Genomic DNA, 20569 nt, shown 5'->3' with positions numbered 1-20569 from the left:
CCCCCCAGTCTCAAATTGGGCCATTATTACAAAGTTCCTTCTGCACAACCAATTTTTTGGTGTAGTCACAGCCAATGTCTACTTTACAGGTCATAGGAGAGAAAAAGGAAGTTGTCACAGAGGCTATCACAGGTGATTATGGGTATAGCGTGCACTGTGACCCAGTGTCTTGTGCGCGACATCCCAGTGTTGAGTGAGACCCTTTCGGTTTGAGCTTCCTCTCCCATACCTGATCTCTTCATTCCCAACTTCATTTTTACTCTGCGTGTTGACTGCCCTAAGTTTATTTATTTATTTATTGGAAAATATTTCCCCGGCCTCCCTCTTTCGTTCCAAAGCATATCTGTCCTGTTTCCTATGTGGAGCCAATGCTTTGTTTTTGAAGCATGCTTTGAAAGAAATATTGCTGGAGCGGTAAACTCTTTCAGATGCTTCTCATGGCACATTACCCAGGCAACATGTTTGTTTTGGGGTGTCCATGGAAAGTTTGAGGAGAGTTTATGTTTTAGATACATTGCTATCTAAGTTTCTTTTACAACCTCGCAGTTCATACTTGTTGGTTTTGATGTTTAATTCACTTTCTTTTGAACAGAACGTCAGTGAATACTGGCAGCCGATTCAGTTCATACAAGCTGCAGTTCTAAATGTTAATTTATATAAGCTGAAGTTTTGCATTTAAGTTTAATCATCTTTCTTTCCTCTTATATATCTTATTTAATGATCACTCACTTTTTGGTCTTTTATGCTTTCTGTAGTCTTAGAATCCTACTGCCAGTCCAGAGGTCGCTGCGGCCCAGGACGACTGAGCCACTTTTCCACACCCACGTTGCCCCGCCAGCAGAAACTGAGCTCTTCATTCCAGCCACAGCTGCCAGGCTTTGGCCAGGTCTGTCTTTTTGGCTTTTTTCTGTAATACTGTACAAATTGTAAAAGTAGATAAATGCTCTGTGGTTCATAATAAAAGTATGACCATTTACATGCTTAAAAAAAATAGCCAATAACCATATTCAAATATGGCAAAAATATTGACTCATCATGCGTTACACACATTTATGTCCAATCAAATGCTTTAGAATGAAAATGTCCTATCCACTAATAACACCTGCAACCAACTAGCAAGTAGCAATTTATGACTATGGTATGAACTGCATTTACATTTAGTCATTTAGCAGACACTTTTATCCAAAGCGACTTACAAATGAGGACAATGGAAGCAATCAAAATCAACAAGAGAGCAATGATATGCAAGTGCTATAACAAGTCTCATTTAGATTAACGCAGTACACGTAGCAAGGTTTTTTTTATTTTTTTTTATTATATAATAAATAAAAAGTAACCCAATTAGAATAGAGCAAGCTTTTTTTTTAAAGGGGTCATATGATGCGGCTAAAAAGAACATTATTTTGTGTATTTGGTGTAATGAAATGTGTTTATGCGGTTTATGGTTAAAAAACACATTATTTTCCACATACTGTACATTATTGTTTCTCCTCTATGCCCCGCCTTTCTGAAACGCGTCGATTTTTACAAAGCTCATCATCTGAAAAGCGAGGTGTGCTCTGATTGGCCAGCTATCCAGTGCGTTGTGATTGGCCGAATACCTCAAGCATGTGACAGAAATGTTATTCCCCTTACCATGTTGTGATGCCCTGTCCGGCCGGAGCCACGAGATAAAAACATTAAAACCCATTATAAATGAGGCATTTGTTGCATCCAGTGGGGACATAATTACGGATTATAATGACTTATACTGTCTTTTTACGCGTTGCGTTGCATCGCGCTGCGTAAACATAAAACCATGTCTGCATTTGTGATCGAAGAAATGACAAACAAGTGCTATTCTACACTACTCAAAACTCGCGTTTGAATTGTCAGTGGCAAATTCTTTAAATATGAAAAACGTACTTACAGTCAGAGAGTCAGAACAGCCGGCATGTAGTCTACTCTACCAGGATCAGGAAACAGTCCTCCATAAAATGCGGCAACCACATGTGACGACCCCGGGCTGGACTCCGCTTCGTCCACGGTGAAAGCCGATCCGGCGATCCACAGCGCGAGAGTGCTAGAGTTAGAGGGTCAAATAAAGATGGAAGAAATGTGTTTTTAGGCGATTCTTGAAGATGGCTAAGGACTTGGATTGAGTTGGACAGGTCATTCCACCAGGAGGGAACATTTAATTTAACAGTCAGTGAAAGTGATTTTGTGCCTCTTTGAGATGGCACAATAAAGCGACATTCACTTGCAGAACCCAAGCTTCTAGTGGGCACAAAAGTCTGAAGTAATGAATTTAGGTAAAGGGGTGCAGAGCCAGTGGTGGTTTTGTAGGCAAACATTAATGCCTTGAATTTTATGTGAGCAGCTATTAGTAGCCAGTGCAAATTGATAAACAGAGGTGTGACGTGCATTCTTTTCGGCTCATTAAAAATGAATCTGGATTAATTGTAAAGGTTTGATAGAACTGACTAGAAGATCTGCCAAGAGAGCATTGCAATAGTCCAGCTTGGACAGAACAAGAGCTTGAACAAGGAGTTGTGAAGCATGTTCCCGAAAGAAAGGGCCTGATCTTCTTGATTGCCAGATTTCTGGCTGTTTTTGAAGGAGTTATGGTTGATGTGCCTAACTGGATGGTGAAATTGTGATGAAACGATAGGTTTGATGGAATCACAAGCAGTTCTGTCTTGGCAAGAAATGTTGTTTGTTGGTCTATTCTTTTAGGTATGAAATGTCAGACTATCGTTTTTGTAAATGCATGTTTTAGATTTTGCTGTCTTAGTCCCCTTCTGTTTTCACTTGGATGTTCATCCATATTATAATGGTTTTTAAAAAAGGGAATACGTTGAGACGGGGCAGTTCATAGGGTCTTTCAGTTGCTATTTAAATTGTTGGAATGAAATTGACATTGTTTTGTTTCCTCCCGCTCAGGTCCAGCATTACGGGTCGTGCCACAAGGAGTGGAACGGCAACTACCGGCAGCCACGCCGGCCACAGGCCTTCATCCCGCCCACAGTGCACGGCCCTACCTTCTCGCTTCCCCACGGCAGCCCCACACACTCGGCCGGCCACCTGCCACCTCCCGCCCTCCTCTCCTATCCGCCTTCCGCACCCGTGGCCCACCTCTTGCCTTCGCCGTGCCCACCACCAGCCCCTCGGGCCATCTTGCAGCCCGCCTACAGCCTGGTGCACCATCAGGGCATCAGCATGGGCATCAACCACAGGCTGCTGCCCTCCCCTACCCTGCTCCCGCAGGGCCAATTCAAAGCCCTCTTTCCCCCGCACTCCTATGTGGCGTCACCCGTCTACGCAGGCTTCCCCCTCAGCCCCAGCAAACTCAGTCAGTACCCTTACATCTGAGCTGGAGCCCGCGGCAGCCACGTGCACGCAGCCGGCACTGAGCTGCCACATCTTTCTTTTCTTATGAAGTTTGACAACAGTGATGATGATGATGCAAATCGAGCTTTATAGATATCATGGAACATAAAACAAACAAATGGATGCGTGAGCGAGTGAGTAGATTGAACACACAAACTCACTTTTAATGTGTTTTTGCACATTTGATACAACAAAATCCCTAGTCGTGAGACCCTCGGCGGAGGGCCACAGCAGATCCCCAATGCTATTTTTCGATATTGCCTTCTGACGTGTGTATTAGACTCTCGTTCAAGCCATCGCTGTCGCCTATGTGCGTGCGAGTCTCCTTGTGGCGACCTGGTGTTACCTGTCCGTATTTTTCCGTAGCTCCTCAGTGTTAAGTCTCTTTTAGACCTGTGTTGAAAAGGTTCTGTCACGCTGCATGTCTCTGCATGGGCAAAAACCAATGTTGGACTTCAAAAAAGGGGGGGAAGGCCTGCAAACCGTCGCTTTTCGCCCTCTGTGTATATGTTGTACGACTTGCTGCATTGAATCCATTGGGGTTCAATAAACAGTGCCTTAAAATACATGTTGTTGCAAGTTACCCCGAGTCCCACATGCAGTCATGCGTGTACTGGACTGCAGCACTTGAAAAACTTTCAATCGTTCTTTGTGATTTTTATATTAGGGCTGTTTCATACAGTAGATCTTTGTTTTTTTCGTGCTTGGTGCATTAGCGCATTCGTTGGCTTACATAATCAATACATCGGTGTCGTTTCTACTTGTTTAATTCATCTCTTGGGGTCGCGACGGGAGTTTTTTGTTCAGAAAGCAGATTGGGTGTCTATCCAAATGCGCCCTAATGGTTCTAATGTTTTAAACCAACAACAAAATCTCACTATTCAACACCCGATTGGCTATTTGCGCCAATATTAGACTCATGATTTGCCCTTTTGTACAGGCGAAATGTTTTGTTTGACACCTTAGATGATTTGCGCATTATTTGGAAGCGAAACAGTCCTTTTACGTGTGTTATTTAGAGGTGGATGCATTGTGCTAAGTGGTAGCTGAGCTTGATTCTTTGAGGATAACGTGCTTCGCTGTAGCAGAGGCCGATGAACTATGTATAGAAACGTTTGAGTACTTTCATATTTGATAATCTGTTTCTACTCTAATAGTATTTACACTGTTTAATGAAACTGCAATACAATCCATAGTTTTCGGGGTGTGTTTATCGTTTCTTTCCATCAGTTCTGTTAATTTTAGAGTTAGAAGTGTTATCGGTGTTGGATTTGTATCAGCAGATAGCTCTTTTTGATGATATTGTATGGTTTCATGTTTGCTTTGTGCAGAATTATTCAGTATTGAGTATCCAACTGTAAAGTCTATCATTGCTGGAGTATTCAGTGCTTTATAAGACGAGAGTTGATCGTGTGCAATTTTCTTCATAGATGCATGTGACAAGATTGGATTTTGTATTCCCTCTCTCACAATTTAATTGCTTTTTTTGATGCTGTTTTTATTTCATACATTCCGTCAGGGAGAAATAGCTTTTTTTTTCTGTGTGAATTCATTTTTTTTTTATTATTAGATTTGAGTTTTTCCATTAGGTGCATTCTTTCATTATGCTTTCGCTACACCAAAGACAGTCATCCATTTCTTAAGCAGAGTAGCTACTGTTTTAGCGTAGACCTCGAACGTAGTGTAGTTGAGGCCGTATTTAACAGAAAATCTTTGTAAAAATGTTGAGGTTGATGTTTAGCTTTTTCGGTCAAGTTATGACTTTGTTTCATTTATTCTTGAATGTATCATAGATAAGCTGCTATATACTGATTGCCACTTCATAATAGCTGTGAAATTAGATGATTAACTTTGTTCTTAGCCTTCTTATTTTTATATATGTCTAATGACCTTGAAATAGAAGTGAGATTTTTTTTTTTTTTCCTTTTCCGTTTGTTTGTTTTTGAGTTTAATGCCTCTCTCTGTTTTGCTTTCTTTTTTTGAAGTGTCATTGTAACTACTGTATTGCAAGTAATGGCGATTTTGGGGTTTTTGTGTGTGTGGGTTTGTATTCTTTTACGTTTCGTTTGCATCAGTGTTTTATCTGTTATCTTAGGGCTAATCTTACGTATTAGATGCATATTGGTGTATATCTATCTTAGTACGTATATTTGCATTTTGTTAAAGCATAGCTTGCAGGATAGATTTAACTTTTTGTTTTAAGTATCAATATAAATTCTGTATTCAATGACCCACTTATATCACCATTTCAGACTATTAATTTCAGTAATGCTATTAGCACTTGCTACTTTTGATAAGCTAGCCAAAATTGCGGGTTTGGGCGTCTCATCTCAGTAACTGCAGTGCTTAGAATTTTTTGTTTTTGTTTAATTTCCCCCCTTATTATTATAATTGTACATGAAATACACACATGAAGTTGTATCAGGTATATTAATGTGTTTAGAAATGAAAAAACAAGGCAAAATGCAAGTTTTGCTTTTTAAAACGGACCGTTCTGAGTTATTAGGGCATCCGTTCTCATTTTGTGGGCTCTCATTATATGGGTATGTTTGTTCTCGCATCGGTCCCTGCTCTTTAAAGCGAGCAACACTGCGTTAGTGCCTTTGAAATGTGCTTCAGACCTTTATATCCCTTCTACAAACACTGCCGGCCAGCCTCTTCCTCTCTTTCATGCCCCCTCGGACGGCATGACCGAGGAATGAAAGCGTAACTGCAGTGTTTGATAGTCGTAACTGAAGTGCTGTTACCAACCAGTTGCTTAAAAGTAGACCATAATCCACGGTAGACGTCCTGTCAGATGTTGATAACCTGAAAACCAATAGCGCGAGTCATGCAATGCAGTAATCACCTTTAAGGTGGAACATGGATGTTTATTTCTCAAAATTGTGGAAAGGAAATCCAGTCATGCTTGATTAATTTATATCTTTATGACCAACAACAAAAAACAATAATGAAATTATATCAGGGATTGTTATGATTATTATTTTTATGCTGACTAAACACCCAAGACACGGTTTTCTCATATTTGGGGAGCTATACATGATACACTGTGAATGTAAACCACCATTTGTCAAGCAGAATTAACATTGCCTTTTGTTTCACAGGACGTTATCAGAGTTTATTGCTTTAGCGTAGCCGACTTCATGGAGATACAGTCCAAAATATGGTGTGGTTTCTCACATTATGACCCTATATTTTATATTTAGCATGTAGCACTAGAGATGAGTACTAAATTGCTACTCATGCACACACATTATATGAATTCACTGCATTAATTCACTGCAAGTAAACATTTCAGAGATGGTTTCATTCTAAAAAGGTCTACCAAACCCAACCTAATAAAAGAGTGAATCTTAGCACAATTGCTATGGACTGAGGGATCTGCAAACTAAAGTTGAAATGTCTTTGAAAATCCCAAACCAAACCGTTTTTATTTTTCTTTGATTCATGTTTTTCTTTTAGAAGTTATTGTACAGTTCATTCAGGGTCCTTGTATATGTCATATGTGCTACTGTGTAACACTTGCCGTAAGATTTGGGTTGGATTGCTTTAGATCTATTTTTAAATCTTCTGCAGATTATATTTTAGTAAAAGTTAAATCTCACTGCAAGTTATCGGTAATATTTAGACTTAAGAGCAAACAGACTTGATTTAGTAAATCTGAACTGTTACCGTTTTCATATTTGTAAAAAAAAATTTTTGTGGCTTTTTGATTTCTGTTTGCTTTTGATTTCTATGCTACATTAGATTGTCATGTAGCCACTGCACTGTGCAATATTCACTATATGAGGACTTGGAAACCTTTTTTGTTTTTTCTTTTATTTTTGGGTGTAATGTCTCTTACAGTTTGCAGTCGTATTTCTCTCTAGTTCTCAGTGATTTATATGTGACCAAGCCTTATGTACTTTGTCACAAAAAGCGGGTTTTCCTGGTGACTATTTGGTGAGTGTCAAATTAAAGAAATGGTGTATTGTCAAAATTCACTTTGAATTAAAATATATATTGCTGCGGGCACACACAGTTTGTTTTGTCTTTATTTAAAGAAATCTTTAAGACGACTTATTTGAGAACATTTTCCAACTTGATGGATATTCATTTGTTCCTAGAAATGTTCATTTCAAATTTCTTATAACACAAAATACAAGGGTTTTATTTTCTGCAGACTATTTATATATTGTCTGTTATATTTACACTAGATGATAATTATATTTAAAATTAAACCACAAATAATATGGTATTAAAAAGTGTACAAAAAAAAAAACCTCGAGTTGAAATTAACGAAATTGCGCCATCATGTGTGTGGAATTCAACTCTTTTTATGACGTCTTATAATGGTTTTTCCGGTTGTTACGTAACAGACACCATATTATAAGCACGCAAGGACACTTATTATGCTAAAACCTTTCTAAAGATTAGGCCTACATGTATTTTAATACCCAGTTTTAATATAAAATCACTTGATTTAAGAAGCAATTCCAGGTCAATTCATGCTGCAGTTCACCTTAAATGTATTCTCCACTTTCATATTTAAAGCATTTTAACTGTAATATTTAACCATATAACGTGAATCCACCGAAAACTGGTCATTTTAAGATTGTAGATATACCAGTATTAAATTCCTTGTGGTAAAATGAACTTTAAACTGTTTTTAAAGGTATAGCAACACCATAAAAGATTGCGTTATTACTTTTATTTAAGATTCCGATTATACGCTTTTCGTAAAGAATTTCATAGAATGACCCTAATAACAGGCTGTATGATGTCGAGGGCCAGAATTGGCACCAGTCATCCTCATGTAAACCCAGCAGAGGTCGTCTTCCTCTTGTACATCAGTCCCTCTAATAAGGCGCCTCATCACCAGTTCGCTTGGAGACGGGATATTTTTTCCCAATCAAAAGCAGTCGATTTTCCGTCGCAGCATCATTGACATAAGTGCGGGATTATAGGATTGCCGCTGCTGGATTCCTATGCAGAATATGCTTTAATGAAGCACGATGGATAACCTGCTCCAGTAACGCGCGCGTGATTGATGTGGATGCTTCTGAATGCGCTTTGCAGACGCATCGCCTTAAAGTTTCAATGCTGACATAGAGCAGAAAAACAGCGGAGAGAAGACCTCAGTCTAAGGAACTGGAAAGGATAGATCAAATGTCTTTTTCGGGACCTTTCGGCCTATTGCTGAATTTATCTCTAGCCAGATGGCCCCAAGAAATGCGCGTAACAATTTCTACATTTTGGGCTCCAGTTGCGGGAATGGCAACGCTGGAACCCAAGGCATGTCGGAATGGATAGGCTTGTCCTTGTGCCGAAAATGTGTTGACTTGGACGGAGTGTGGACCAAGTGTCTGATATCTGTTGGAATTACATTGCTCCTGGTGCCGTCCATATTTGCCATAGACGGTGAGATATATTTTGGTTGATTTTGTTGACAACCTGTGTGAGTGCCCAGGTTCCAAACATTTCCCCCCAAAAAGGTTCTTTTGTTTACGTTTCATTTCTGAAACTGTACGTTTGGATTTCAATTGAGAAATGCGAATAATTTCAATTGAACTCTATTGTTTGGAGGCTTTAATTGTTCAACGCAATGCGGGATCTAAACTGGCCCTCTTATGAATTCGTTCTTTTAAAGAATCGTCTAGATTTAGAGAGACGGACCGTGCATGTTTGGATATGAACCGTTTGTGTGTTTGTTTTGTCTGCGATGTGTTCCGTCTCCTGTGGCCGTCTGCGAGCAAAGCAGCAGAAGCAAACAGACACGGCAGAACCTCTCAGACAAAAGCAAGATGCAGGTAGCCCTACATCACTCTAAAGCGCTTGTGTATAGACAGCGTCTGATCGCGGCATTCAGTGCTGCAGTGCCGGGCGCTCTGTGTTCGCTCCTCAGATAGATAGATACACATATATATATATATCCTATATAAAATTCATTTGCAGTTCTTGGTGATTTTGCGCACTCGCAAAAATCACCAACGGCTGAGGGAATATGGAAAAGTGGCTGAGGTGAAGGAATTTGGAGGATTTGATTGGTCCAGTGACTCGAATCTTTTGAATTGCCAAAAAGATTCATCTCAAAACTCCGATTCGTTCAGGAAATGTGCGTATTCGTTCAGTAGGGCCAGACAATGAAATATTGCTTTACAGCCCGAGCTGGAATTCTATTGGCTCCTTCTGGTCTTCTGCTTAAAGGGAGAAATATCAGATTGTTTTAACAATGGTTGTTTGGTCAGAACTTGAGTTCAGTTCTAGGCTACATCGCTTTTCACATTAGTTTTTTGTTTCTGGGTTTAAACCACTAAACGTGAGCAAGGCCGTTTCTAGCCAATCTGATGCCTTAGGCGAAATCCCCTATCCCTATCCCCCCCAAAAAATTATATATATATATATATATATATATATTTCTTTTCAGACACCAGTTGCTTGTCACATTCAAATAAAACTACATATAAAAGCTTTATCAGTGGCATAAAAGTCAACTTAATCATTTGCTACTCGTTAACGCGTTAACGTCCCCTTTAAATAACATAACGCTCTGCCCTCTATGACGCTGCTCCCATTAAGCGCTGTTGGAAGTGAATGAATTGATTCAGCATTTCGACACCTCCGTAAGGATGCATTTAACTCGACAAAGTGGTCTAATAAAGGATGTATTGATCTCGTGAATTAGCTAATTTTACTATACAAATATTTTTAAATTGGATGTTAAAGTTTATATGGGAATATTACATGACACGCTGATCCTTTAACAATGCATTGGCACAAAAAACGCACACCTTTTGGACAAATGTGCCACAAATACTGCCTAAACAAAATACTGATTTTGTGCTCTTTATTTACTGTACCAATATTTTAAATTGTACTTTGAACATAGCTTTATTGCATGGCAAAAAAAAGTGTTACCTTGCCAAAGCACTGACAGAGCCCACTGATCTAATGGCGTTGTTGAGCACTCCAAATGCAAACTTTGCATGCAACAATCAGGCAGCAATTGACAGAACTCTGATCTAGTGGCATACAGGCATCGTCAGATTGACAGTACTCAGTCTAGCCCAATAATGTTGGGCGATCCAGTGGGGGCAGTCATATTTCAGGGTGACCGTGCCACTCTTTATCACAACCCTGCTAAAAAGTGCCAGTACGTGCGCTCATTGGCGCCCCTTCAGCTGATGGCGCCCTAGGCGACCGCCTAGCTCGCCTATGCCTAGAAACGGCCCTGAACGTGAGTACCAAAGTGAGTACTTGCGGCCACTGTTTACAACTGGTAACAATATTTTAATGTTTTTGTTGCGCTCGGTTCTGCAGAAAATCTAGGCCGTCACTTAACGGATTGCTTTTACATACAACGCAAACCATTCCCAAGAAACGTTCACAGCAGTTACATTACGTCAAAGGACTCAGCAGCACACCAAAACCACTAGTGCGCCATGTGAAGAAAAATAGTGTATGAAAATGCACGAGACCAATTAGTTCAATTAAATGCAGGGTAGGTGACTGATTTAGTTAAAAAACATTTTTTGTTATGCTGGTTGAAAGTCTTTTCACATCCATATAGCAGTCAAGTTAAGTGGTTAAATCTATTTATTTGTATTTATGTTGTCTGTGGAAGGCGTAGGACTATAAAATGTTCGACCAATCAGATTATTCAGTCCGAACATTACGATAGGCTTTCCTACCTGCCTGTCAACATGTGTATTTGCATACCTCTGCCCACCATTGGCATTATTATTAATATTGTGCGCTCTGTACTGCCGTCTCTCATCGCTGGTTAGCTTCTGGTCTGCCTGTGCGCGTTCATGTGTTTTGGAGGAGGCGTGGCTTTGGAGAGTGATTATGCAGGGAGGGTGGGATCTTATGCTTTCAAAGCCAGCTTGCTATTGCTAGCCTTTAAATGATTTATTCAACTACAAAAACGTTTCGGTTCAGATGGCAACTGAACTGCAATTATAGTATGTTGCTGTTATTCTTCTTGAAAACTAAGACAAGCCAAGATTTAAATTCAAAATCGATTTTTTTAACCATAGGCCTAGAACAAAATTCTCACAATGTTCCAGGGACCAAGAAGTGTTAACTGTGTCAAAAAATGCATAGGAAGGGGTCTTGTGATGATTCGTTTCCACAGTTATTAACTTTGTAAATCTGTAAATCTTTTATATTTTCATTCTTAAAAAAAGAATTTTAAACACTATACATTGTGTTAAATTACAGCCATTAAATTCCAGAAAATGCTTTAATGCTGTTGTGTGGGTGTTTCCAACACAAGGGCTGAGGGAGTGATGGCAACTTTGACATCTTTCTCTCTTCTGATCACCATAATCAATCTCTATAATATTAGTCATAGAAACACTGTTGAGGATTTTGTCTTTTGCTTTTGGGTAAAATGAGAACACAAAAAGTATATTTGTTGTGGTTTCCATTCACGATTATAAAAGTTTCAACGATTTTCACTTCTGAGAACCCTGGAAGTGTTAAAAGCATCAATTAACCAAAAAAGTGAAGATATGGCCATGGAATATTTCAGGTATTGAATTATTTTATTATCTTATTATCTTACTTGTAGAGACTGCGGAGAGACGGAACATCAGCACAGCCAGGTAGAAAACATTGTTTTTTTTCTGATGAGCGGTCAGTTATACAGTGTTATACTGGACAACAGTAATTTATTCATTAATATTTGGCTGCTGACCGATGCAAGTAACCAATTAGAAGCAAGTATTCTAGAGAGCTGTGTAATAATAAGATATCATTTATTTTCAGTCAGTGACGGTAGCAAAGTAGGTCCATGTTGTTGGCCTTCTGCTGACATATCAATTGTTGTATCTATCCCTAATATTCTTGACCTTTGACCCCATCTCCATTCCTCCTCAAAATTATACTCAAGCATAGACATATCTAGTGGTACATTAATATGGCACTTCCAACCCCATTCACTTCTCTACTAATGAAAAGTGTTGCAATATATCAGTAGCCTTTGCCTGAGGACCAGAAGAGCATTTAACCAAAATATGATTGAATTTGTGCAAACAAGTTCAGCGTTGATTATGTGAACGAACTCCAGGCATGACGTCCCTTTCTAAACATCTCGAAACAACACAGATATCAGAAAGGCAGATTCGATTTTCTAAAGCTAGAATTACAAGATAAATACATTTCTAAAGCTAGAATTACAGCAGATTAGTTATATTTGGGCACACAGACATGCATCGGTCTGGACCATAGGCTTAATACACAGAGGTAAAGAGCCTGTGCCTTCTCATTCATAAAACCGCCATTGTCCTTTTGGCTTTGAGCTGGGTCTATGGCGTATGGCCAGACACACTTGTGGCTTGCTGAGGATGAGGCATCTCTCCTCAATGCCCCTACAGTGATGCTTCCGCTAGTCAACAGGAGCCTGCTGTGCTATGTTGCCATGGGAACCGATCTCCTTTTTTATTTTTTATTTTACTGGTGTGGAAAGAGTGAGTGTATTAGCAGAATGACAGTGATTAACTGCTCAGTTTGATTTTCAAAGGCCTTTTTGTGGCCTCAGACCTGCAGTGACTGGATTCAGCAATTAGTTGAACAGAACTAAACTGGATTCATGCTTTAATTGACTATTTTGTGGGGATGGTTTTTTTTGTCACCTGTCAGTTGAAAGGTTGTGTGTAACCAGGAACCAAAGCCCAATTTTAATGGAGTAGGCATAGTGTTTTTGCCCCTGTGGTCTGGGTGTAATTATTATAGCTGGAGAAGCAGGTCTCTCAGTGCTCCTTAAGAATTTTGTTAGATGACTCGCATTTAAAAACACGGACCAGTCAATCTGATCCTCTCAAAATGTTTGAAGCATTACTGCAAAACCCATCTGTTCACCCTCAAGAGGAGAACTGCGTTAAAAAAAAACATGCAATGACAACAGCAGGAGTCTTTGATTCACAGCCATGTACTGTTGAAATGACTGAGAACAAAGGGAGAGCTTTTTTCATTGTTAATACTGCCATTAATATAGTTTGCAACATAAAAGACTTTAGGTATGGATTATGGATTACATATCAATATTTGCTGAAATCATATGAAGATGGTTTAATGCCAGTATATTATTGTGGGAGATGAGTAAGATATTAAATAGGCATTACAAAAAAAATGGCTTTAGAAATGACAAAAATTATTATTTTCCTATATAATGCATTTTCATATGACTGATCCTGTAATTATCTACAGTATGAAGAGTGCATGTTAAGCTATTTGGGTTTGAGTAATAAGTTTAATACTATTAATAATAATTAAAATAATAATATTTTAATTAATTATTAATAATATAAACCACTATTAATTAACAAATAACATAACTCATAATTCTAACAACCCCTGAAGTTTAATCGCTGAAGTTTAATGCGATTAATTGCATCCAAAATAAATGTGTTTTTTTACATAACATGTGTGTGCACTGTGTATATTTATTATGTATATATAAATACACACACACATTATATATTTTGAAAATATTTGTATTTACAGTACATGTATATATTTATATTCATATAATTAATTTATATGATATACAAATATATTTAATATATAAACATAATATATTTTGCTTAAATATATACATGCATATGTGTGTATTTATATATGCATAATAAATATACACAGTACACACACATATATTATGAAAACAAAAACTTTTATTTTGGATGCGATTAATCGCGATTAATCGTTGCCCAGCACTAAATTAATCTAAATAATAATTATATAATCATAATAATAATATTCTTTTGATTAATATAAATCACTAATAATTAAAAAAAAAAAAAAATCAAATTCTGAACACACCCCTAACCAGAACGTTGAAGCATTTTTCAATCTAAATAATAATTATATAATCATAATAATAATATTCTTTTGATTAATATAAATCACTAATAATTAAAAAAAAAAAAAAATCAAATTCTGAACACACCCCTAACCAGAACGTTGAAGCATTTTTCAGTGGCTAAAGATGTAAATATCTACAAAATTATGGGAAGTGTATTTGAAGCTGTTTGGATTTTAATTAATTGCAGATGTTTAATGCAATTAATAATCATTAATTAAAATAACAAGAATAATAGAAATGCTAACAACAATAATAATAATCGTTTGATTCATATTGATCTGTAATAATTAATAAATAATGTAAATAATAATTCATAATTTGAACACACCTCCAACCAGAATGTTGAAGGAATATTGATACAGTGCTGCCTTTCCATTATTTCTCGGTGTCTTGTTAAATTCCCAGTGTGGCCACACAGATCTCAGATACTCTTAAGTGGTCAGTGAATTATATCAGTGAAGGTGAAAAACCTAAATAAAGAGCTTGATTTTATTACTCTTAGCCTTTTTTAAGCCTTTTTGGCTTGTGCTTTAACCATCCATTTTGATTGTCTTTACACATTCCACAGAATTACATTAGAGCCGGAATAAGCTTTGTTAGCACCAGGATTCTTTCCAGAGGGTCAGCGTCTGCCAGGAAAAAGATGCTGCACACCACAACTAGTGTTGAAATGCTAAAATATCACATTTTAACAACTAGACGTGTGGCGTCTCAAACAGCCCTGAATCAGTTAATTATCTGCTAATGTCTGCTATGACCAAAGCAGCTGATTTGCTTCCCTTACTGACCGTTTTCACAGCTCACATGTTCTCAATTCCGTCGATTCCACGTTTCATTAGCGAAACAGTCTGTATGAAAGTTGATTATGTCGAGTCTGATGCGCTCTCTCTGCTTCCATATATACAAAAGGTTCTTTTTTTCCTGATTCTTTCTTATTTGCCACAGCAAGGGCCTGCGCAAATTCATAAGTGTGCTAAATCCATACTCCCAATTAGTCTCGATGTTCCTCTGTCATTATAACGAATATATGGTGATTATGTTCTTCTATAACATTATATACCCAAAGGTGGTTTTTGGTGCATGCCTGGGACAAACATACACATCTAATGCTGAAATATCTGTTGCCACGTTGCAGTTATGAGTTCAGTAGCAACAACAGTGACCGTGTGATGATGGATGATCAGTACAGAGCTTTGACAAGCCGTTAGCAAACAGCACATCTCCAGAGATGAATGACTTCAATCAGGTTACCCACCACCTCTTCCGTCTTATGATTTGGACTGTGGATTCAGGATGTTTGGAGCAAAAATGGTTAGAGATTGTTTTCCTTGGCAGTTTATTGTATAATTCGTCTTAATATGAAATAAAGAATATCCAGATCACTTGATAATGTGGTTGTGCTAACTCTTTTATAAGTATGACTCAGATTGAAGTGTAGGCCTAGACTACCATAAAAAGTCTAGCATACTTTATTAACACTTTAACTAGGTATGAAAAATGGGGTCTGTCAGCATTTATTCCGTAACATTATTATGATTTGCATTTGCTTTATGATTTCTGGAGTTATTGGCATGTAACCATGTAATATAAATGTACAATATGATATTGTGATATTTGGAATGGGATTTGTAATTGTTGCGAGCCCGATTTAAACTTGCAGCATTCAATCTGACGACATTTATTGCATGCCATAATTGATTTCTGTCGGGATGGATGATATAAGGGTTCCATATTATATGACAGCATATAAGTAAAAATAAGATTACAAGAATGAAATCATATCATTATGAGATTAAAGTACTATTTTAAGAATGGAGTCAAAAGTCTCAAAATATTACTTTATTCGCAAAACATTATGACTTTGTGACCTTGTTTTGTTACAATTTTATTCTTGTATTCCTATGACTAGTAGTTTTGACTTTATTCTCAAACTATTACAAGTTTAATCTCATATAAGACTTTGTTCTCATATTGCTACGACTTTCTTCTCACAATTTTTCTTTATTCTCAAAACATTTTAACTTTATTTTTGTAATCGTAGATTATCTTTTATTTTTACTTGACATTAAAATGCTGTTGTGATATTGATTATTGGCCGGTAATAGTATTTTTCCATGTAACGCTTGCTTAAAGTGAAACTTTAAAAAGTCTAACAATATAATAATACTGTTAAATCTTTAGCCAATATCAAAATGATAATGCATTTTTTCATTCTGTACATTACAATGTTATGATGCCTAAATTCATTAGTAGAATTTAATTTCCTTTTAGTGTTTTATTTTATATTTAAACAAAATAGTATAATTTAATAACATTTTCAAATATTAATGTTTTATAAAAAAAAACAATTTATATTGATTTTTATTTTATATTTATTTAGAAAAAATATTATATTTGAATGTATAATATATATTTTAAAATATAATTTTACTATCAGCCATTTATTGGTTGGCAGCCATAACATAAAAATAATTATCAGCCAGAAAAATTGATCCCTAATGTTTTGTATTAATTATACAGCTTCTTGGTCATTTATTGCTTTATAACAGCTCTCTTGTTTGTCACTTGCCTATGAGGACATCTGCTTTAACACACAAGCCACTCATTTTCAGGTCACGTGCATCGAGCTAATACTTAGATCCAGCCATCTGATGCCAACCATCTCCCTAAAAGGGTTCCTTTGCCAGGAGCGATGACAAACAAATATGTTTTATTTAATCTGTTTTGTTAATGAATGAAGAGATTATGATGTCCATTAGCCATGCCATAAACCAAAGAGTTAGCGTTTTGCTCCCTTTTACTCCCTCACTTTTATCTATTTCGCTTAGATCAAGGGATTAATGCTGACCCCTGCCAGATTAATACACAATTCGGAGAACCCGTAATGAAATTGTGTGCCAGCTCACACCTGAAAATCTCCTCAGGCTTATGAAACAAGGTTTATGCTGGGGAGGGGCTAATCTGGTTTGTGGGCAAGGAAAAGGGGCATTACAGGGTCAATAGATCATAAACCGAGACATCGCTTGTTTTATGGTGCTTTTGGTAGCATGTTGGTGATTTAATTATTATTTTGTAGCTTTTATAGCGCACTCATTTTTTTAGAAGTACATCAAAGCTCCAGACTGGCTCAGCTGTTCATGTTTCGGTGTCTGATATCTGTCTGTCTTTTGGGCCTGATCAAAAGCTGCGTCCTCGTTTTACTCAACCATCGACCGCTGTTAATTTACACGGAACTCATAACTGTGGCCTCGTTTGACTCTAGAGGTGTTTGAAACGTCGTTCCAGCAAACATACGGGACAACCGGAGCAAATATCCAAGCTAATTAGGCATGTGCATTTGCATAATTCTCTTTATGCTTGTGGAATCGCTTGCGTAATTAAATCAGGCGGCCGTCTTTGTTCTTGTTGATGGAATCGCCACATTCGATTTTGTTCCTATACTTAGATATATTTAATTGCTAAACGGTTGCCTTCGTATCTTGAAATAAAAGTACCGCGCTTCATCTTCACACCTGGAATTTCACACATGACAGTGCTCATTAGATAAGAAAAAGGAAAAAGGAGCTTTATGCATAATGAGCTCTGTCCTTGTCGAACCTCCAACTTCATCAGCTTTACCCTAATAAAAATCTCTTGGGGAAAATTATGCCATGTAAAAAATAATGGGATTATCTATTTTTGGGCTGATGTTATGTGGCCATGTCATGTTTACTATGCTAAAGCCCATAATATTCAGTGTAATTCGTGTGTAGAATGCGTATTTCGAGGACTCTAGCTTGCTCTGCTCTGTTCCCTGGGGGTCAGATTGGCTTGAACATAAGAGATGGTCTGGAAAACTGGGAAAGAGACTGAGGGCCAATTCACTAAACAGCTGCGCTACTTTTCAGTGCTGCATTACAACACCAAAACCTGCGTCTATATTCACTAACCACCCGCAATCCAGTTTAACTAGTTGCTAAAATGCACTGAAATAATGCTATGGTGTGAGTGTTTGAATTAAGCCTTTTTTTCTGTATAAACACATTCTATAGATGTCTTTTTTGTTGTTTTAATTGTAGTTTGTGTTGTTTGATATAAATATCCTTTAAATTTCAGCCAGTATTTCATCATTACATATTCATGATTTTGTCAGTTTTCTGACTTGAATTGCATCTAATTTTAGTAGATGACAATACTATTTTAGTTGATGAGAAAAAAGGTTAGTTTGTTGTTTCTTGTAAAAAGTAAATTAACAACCTAAATTATTCAGGTTTTTACCAAATTGTTCAGCCCTAATAGGATTTCACACTCAAAAAAATCTCAAGAGTAAAAATTACTTTTTCATTATGTATTGATTTATATATTTACTATGCAGATGCAATCCCCCCAAAAAATCATCCCACTCACTCTAGAATAATTTTTCCAAACATATGTATTCAAGTCATCTGGTGAGGATTCCTGTATTTTTTCATATCACAATTCACAATACAGGTGCGTCTCGATAAATTAGAATGTCGTGGAAAAGTTCATTTATTTCAGTAATTCAACTCAAATTGTGAAACTCGTGTATTTAATAAATTCAATGCACACAGACTGAAGTAGTTTAAGTCTTTGGTTCTTTTAATTGTGATGATTTTGGCTCACATTTAACAAAAACCCACCAATTTACTATCTCAACAAATTAGAATATGGTGACATGCCAATCAGCTAATCAACTCAAAACACCTGCAAAGGTTTCCTGAGCCTTCAAAATGGTCTCTCAGTTTGGTTCACTAGGCTACACAATCATGGGGAAGACTGCTGATCTGACAGTTGTCCAGAAGACAATCATTGACACCCTTCACAAGGAGGGTGTGTGTTTATATCATCCCAATGCACTGTGAGGCGGAGAGCTTGAGTGGCCAAAGACACTCCAAGGATCACAGCTGGAGAATTGCAGTGATTAGTTGAGTCTTGGGGTCAGAAAGCCTGTATATATATATATATATATATGTTGTGGGCCTGTTTTTCTGCCAGAGGTCCTGGACATCTTGTTCAGATACATGGCATCATGGATTCTATCAAATCCCAACAGATAAAAAAAAATCTAAACCTGACTGCTTCTGTTAGAAATCTTATAACAAACCATGGTTGGATTGGGGTGAACTGAAGAGAAGCAGCACCAATATGGAGCTGTGAATCTGAAGGGTCTGGAGTGATTCTGTATGAAGGAATGGTGTCTGATCTCTTGTCAGGTGTTCAACAAACTCATCAGGCATTATAGGAGAATTCATGTCATCATCCTTTCAGCTAAACGGAGCCACAGCTTTTATGATTACAGCAGCTCAATGGCTCACTTTTCAGGATTGTGATGTAAACGGGGGAGTCTCGGGAAACCAGTGACATTATTTTAAGCACATTTGATTTCCCAGTTTACATTCTCATTACTGTGATGCAAAAATCTTATTTTCATTACTGTGATGAGAAAAACAATGATATGCTGTTTCATTTATGCTGATTTAAATGTAAAAAAAATTGTATTTCAGTCAAATTTTCTGTAATTTTTGGGTGAAATGTGCATGTAAATAATGTCGCAATTGATTTTGGTTGTTTTTATGCAAAAACCGAATTCGTTTGTTTATTAGATGGATAGTATTTATTTGTTTATGGCCACATAACTTCATTCTGAAAATAATCGAGGATGGATGGTGGGAATGAATTGAAGATTCCTGCTCAAGTGAAAGATGATTCAATCTTGAATGAATGGCATCTCATATCTTTCCCATAGAATATACTGATGAATATAAATTATGCTATTTTCTCTATTTTGGCATTTTTGGTACATTTAAAACATGACAGTGGAGAAAAGACAGGTAATGATGGTGAAATCATTTTCATGAAAGAAAATAAATCATAAAAAACTTTTAAAATAAGTTCATATATATATATATGAAGTTATTATTATTTTTTTTTTTGTATTTTCATTTTAAAGTTTTAGTAATTTTATTGAGTGATTTTATATTTTTATTGTCTTTTTTTCAAATATTTCTATATAGTTGTTTTTCTTTCAGTTTTTAATCGAGTTATTTTATTACATCAAGTAAAACTAAATTAAAATGAAAACCACTGCTTTGGCAACTAGCTGAAATAAGTTAACTTTTTATATTTTTTGTATTGTTAATGTTTCTCTTATTTCTAGTAAAAAAAAAATTATAATAATTTCACACTCATATGCTGCTATTTTTTCAGTCAAACATGACAGAAAAACTAATAGCATATAGGTTTGAAACGACATGAGGCTAAATAATGTATGATTTTTTGGGGGGTTAACTATGCTTATAACTGGAAAATCAGGTGTTAAATATGTTAAATTTAATATTACACAATACACACAGG

The 20569-nt window shown here is 36.8% G+C and overlaps 2 protein-coding genes across 4 annotated transcripts in view; both read left to right on the top strand.

The window, feature by feature from the left end:
* Positions 1-5285, top strand: part of LOC107589159 (homeodomain-interacting protein kinase 3-like) — a 58537-nt gene extending 53252 nt beyond the window's left edge. For 2 of the 3 annotated variants that reach the window (XM_016277512.1, XM_016277511.1), the window contains exons 16-17: positions 756-886; positions 2923-5285. In XM_016277512.1, coding sequence (XP_016132998.1) covers positions 756-886; positions 2923-3351 — 560 coding nt within the window. In that variant the 3' untranslated portion in view covers positions 3352-5285. Of the gene's footprint in view, positions 1-89; positions 133-755; positions 887-2922 lie in introns of all 3 variants that reach the window. The other variant, XM_016277510.1, reaches the window with a different exon arrangement.
* A 2918-nt stretch (positions 5286-8203) lies between these two features.
* The window catches only part of LOC107589196 (UPF0606 protein KIAA1549L-like), a 54236-nt gene continuing 41870 nt past the window's right edge, over positions 8204-20569 (top strand). The window contains exon 1 of the mRNA XM_016277560.1: positions 8204-8769. Within this exon, the coding sequence (XP_016133046.1) occupies positions 8568-8769 (202 nt within the window). The 5' untranslated portion in view covers positions 8204-8567. The remainder of the gene's footprint in view (positions 8770-20569) is intronic.

Source organism: Sinocyclocheilus grahami, unplaced genomic scaffold, assembly GCF_001515645.1.
Source record: "Sinocyclocheilus grahami isolate Dianchi unplaced genomic scaffold, SAMN03320097.WGS_v1.1 scaffold113.1, whole genome shotgun sequence".
Lineage (NCBI taxonomy): Eukaryota > Metazoa > Chordata > Actinopteri > Cypriniformes > Cyprinidae > Sinocyclocheilus > Sinocyclocheilus grahami.
This window is presented reverse-complemented; position numbering and strand designations above follow the sequence as displayed.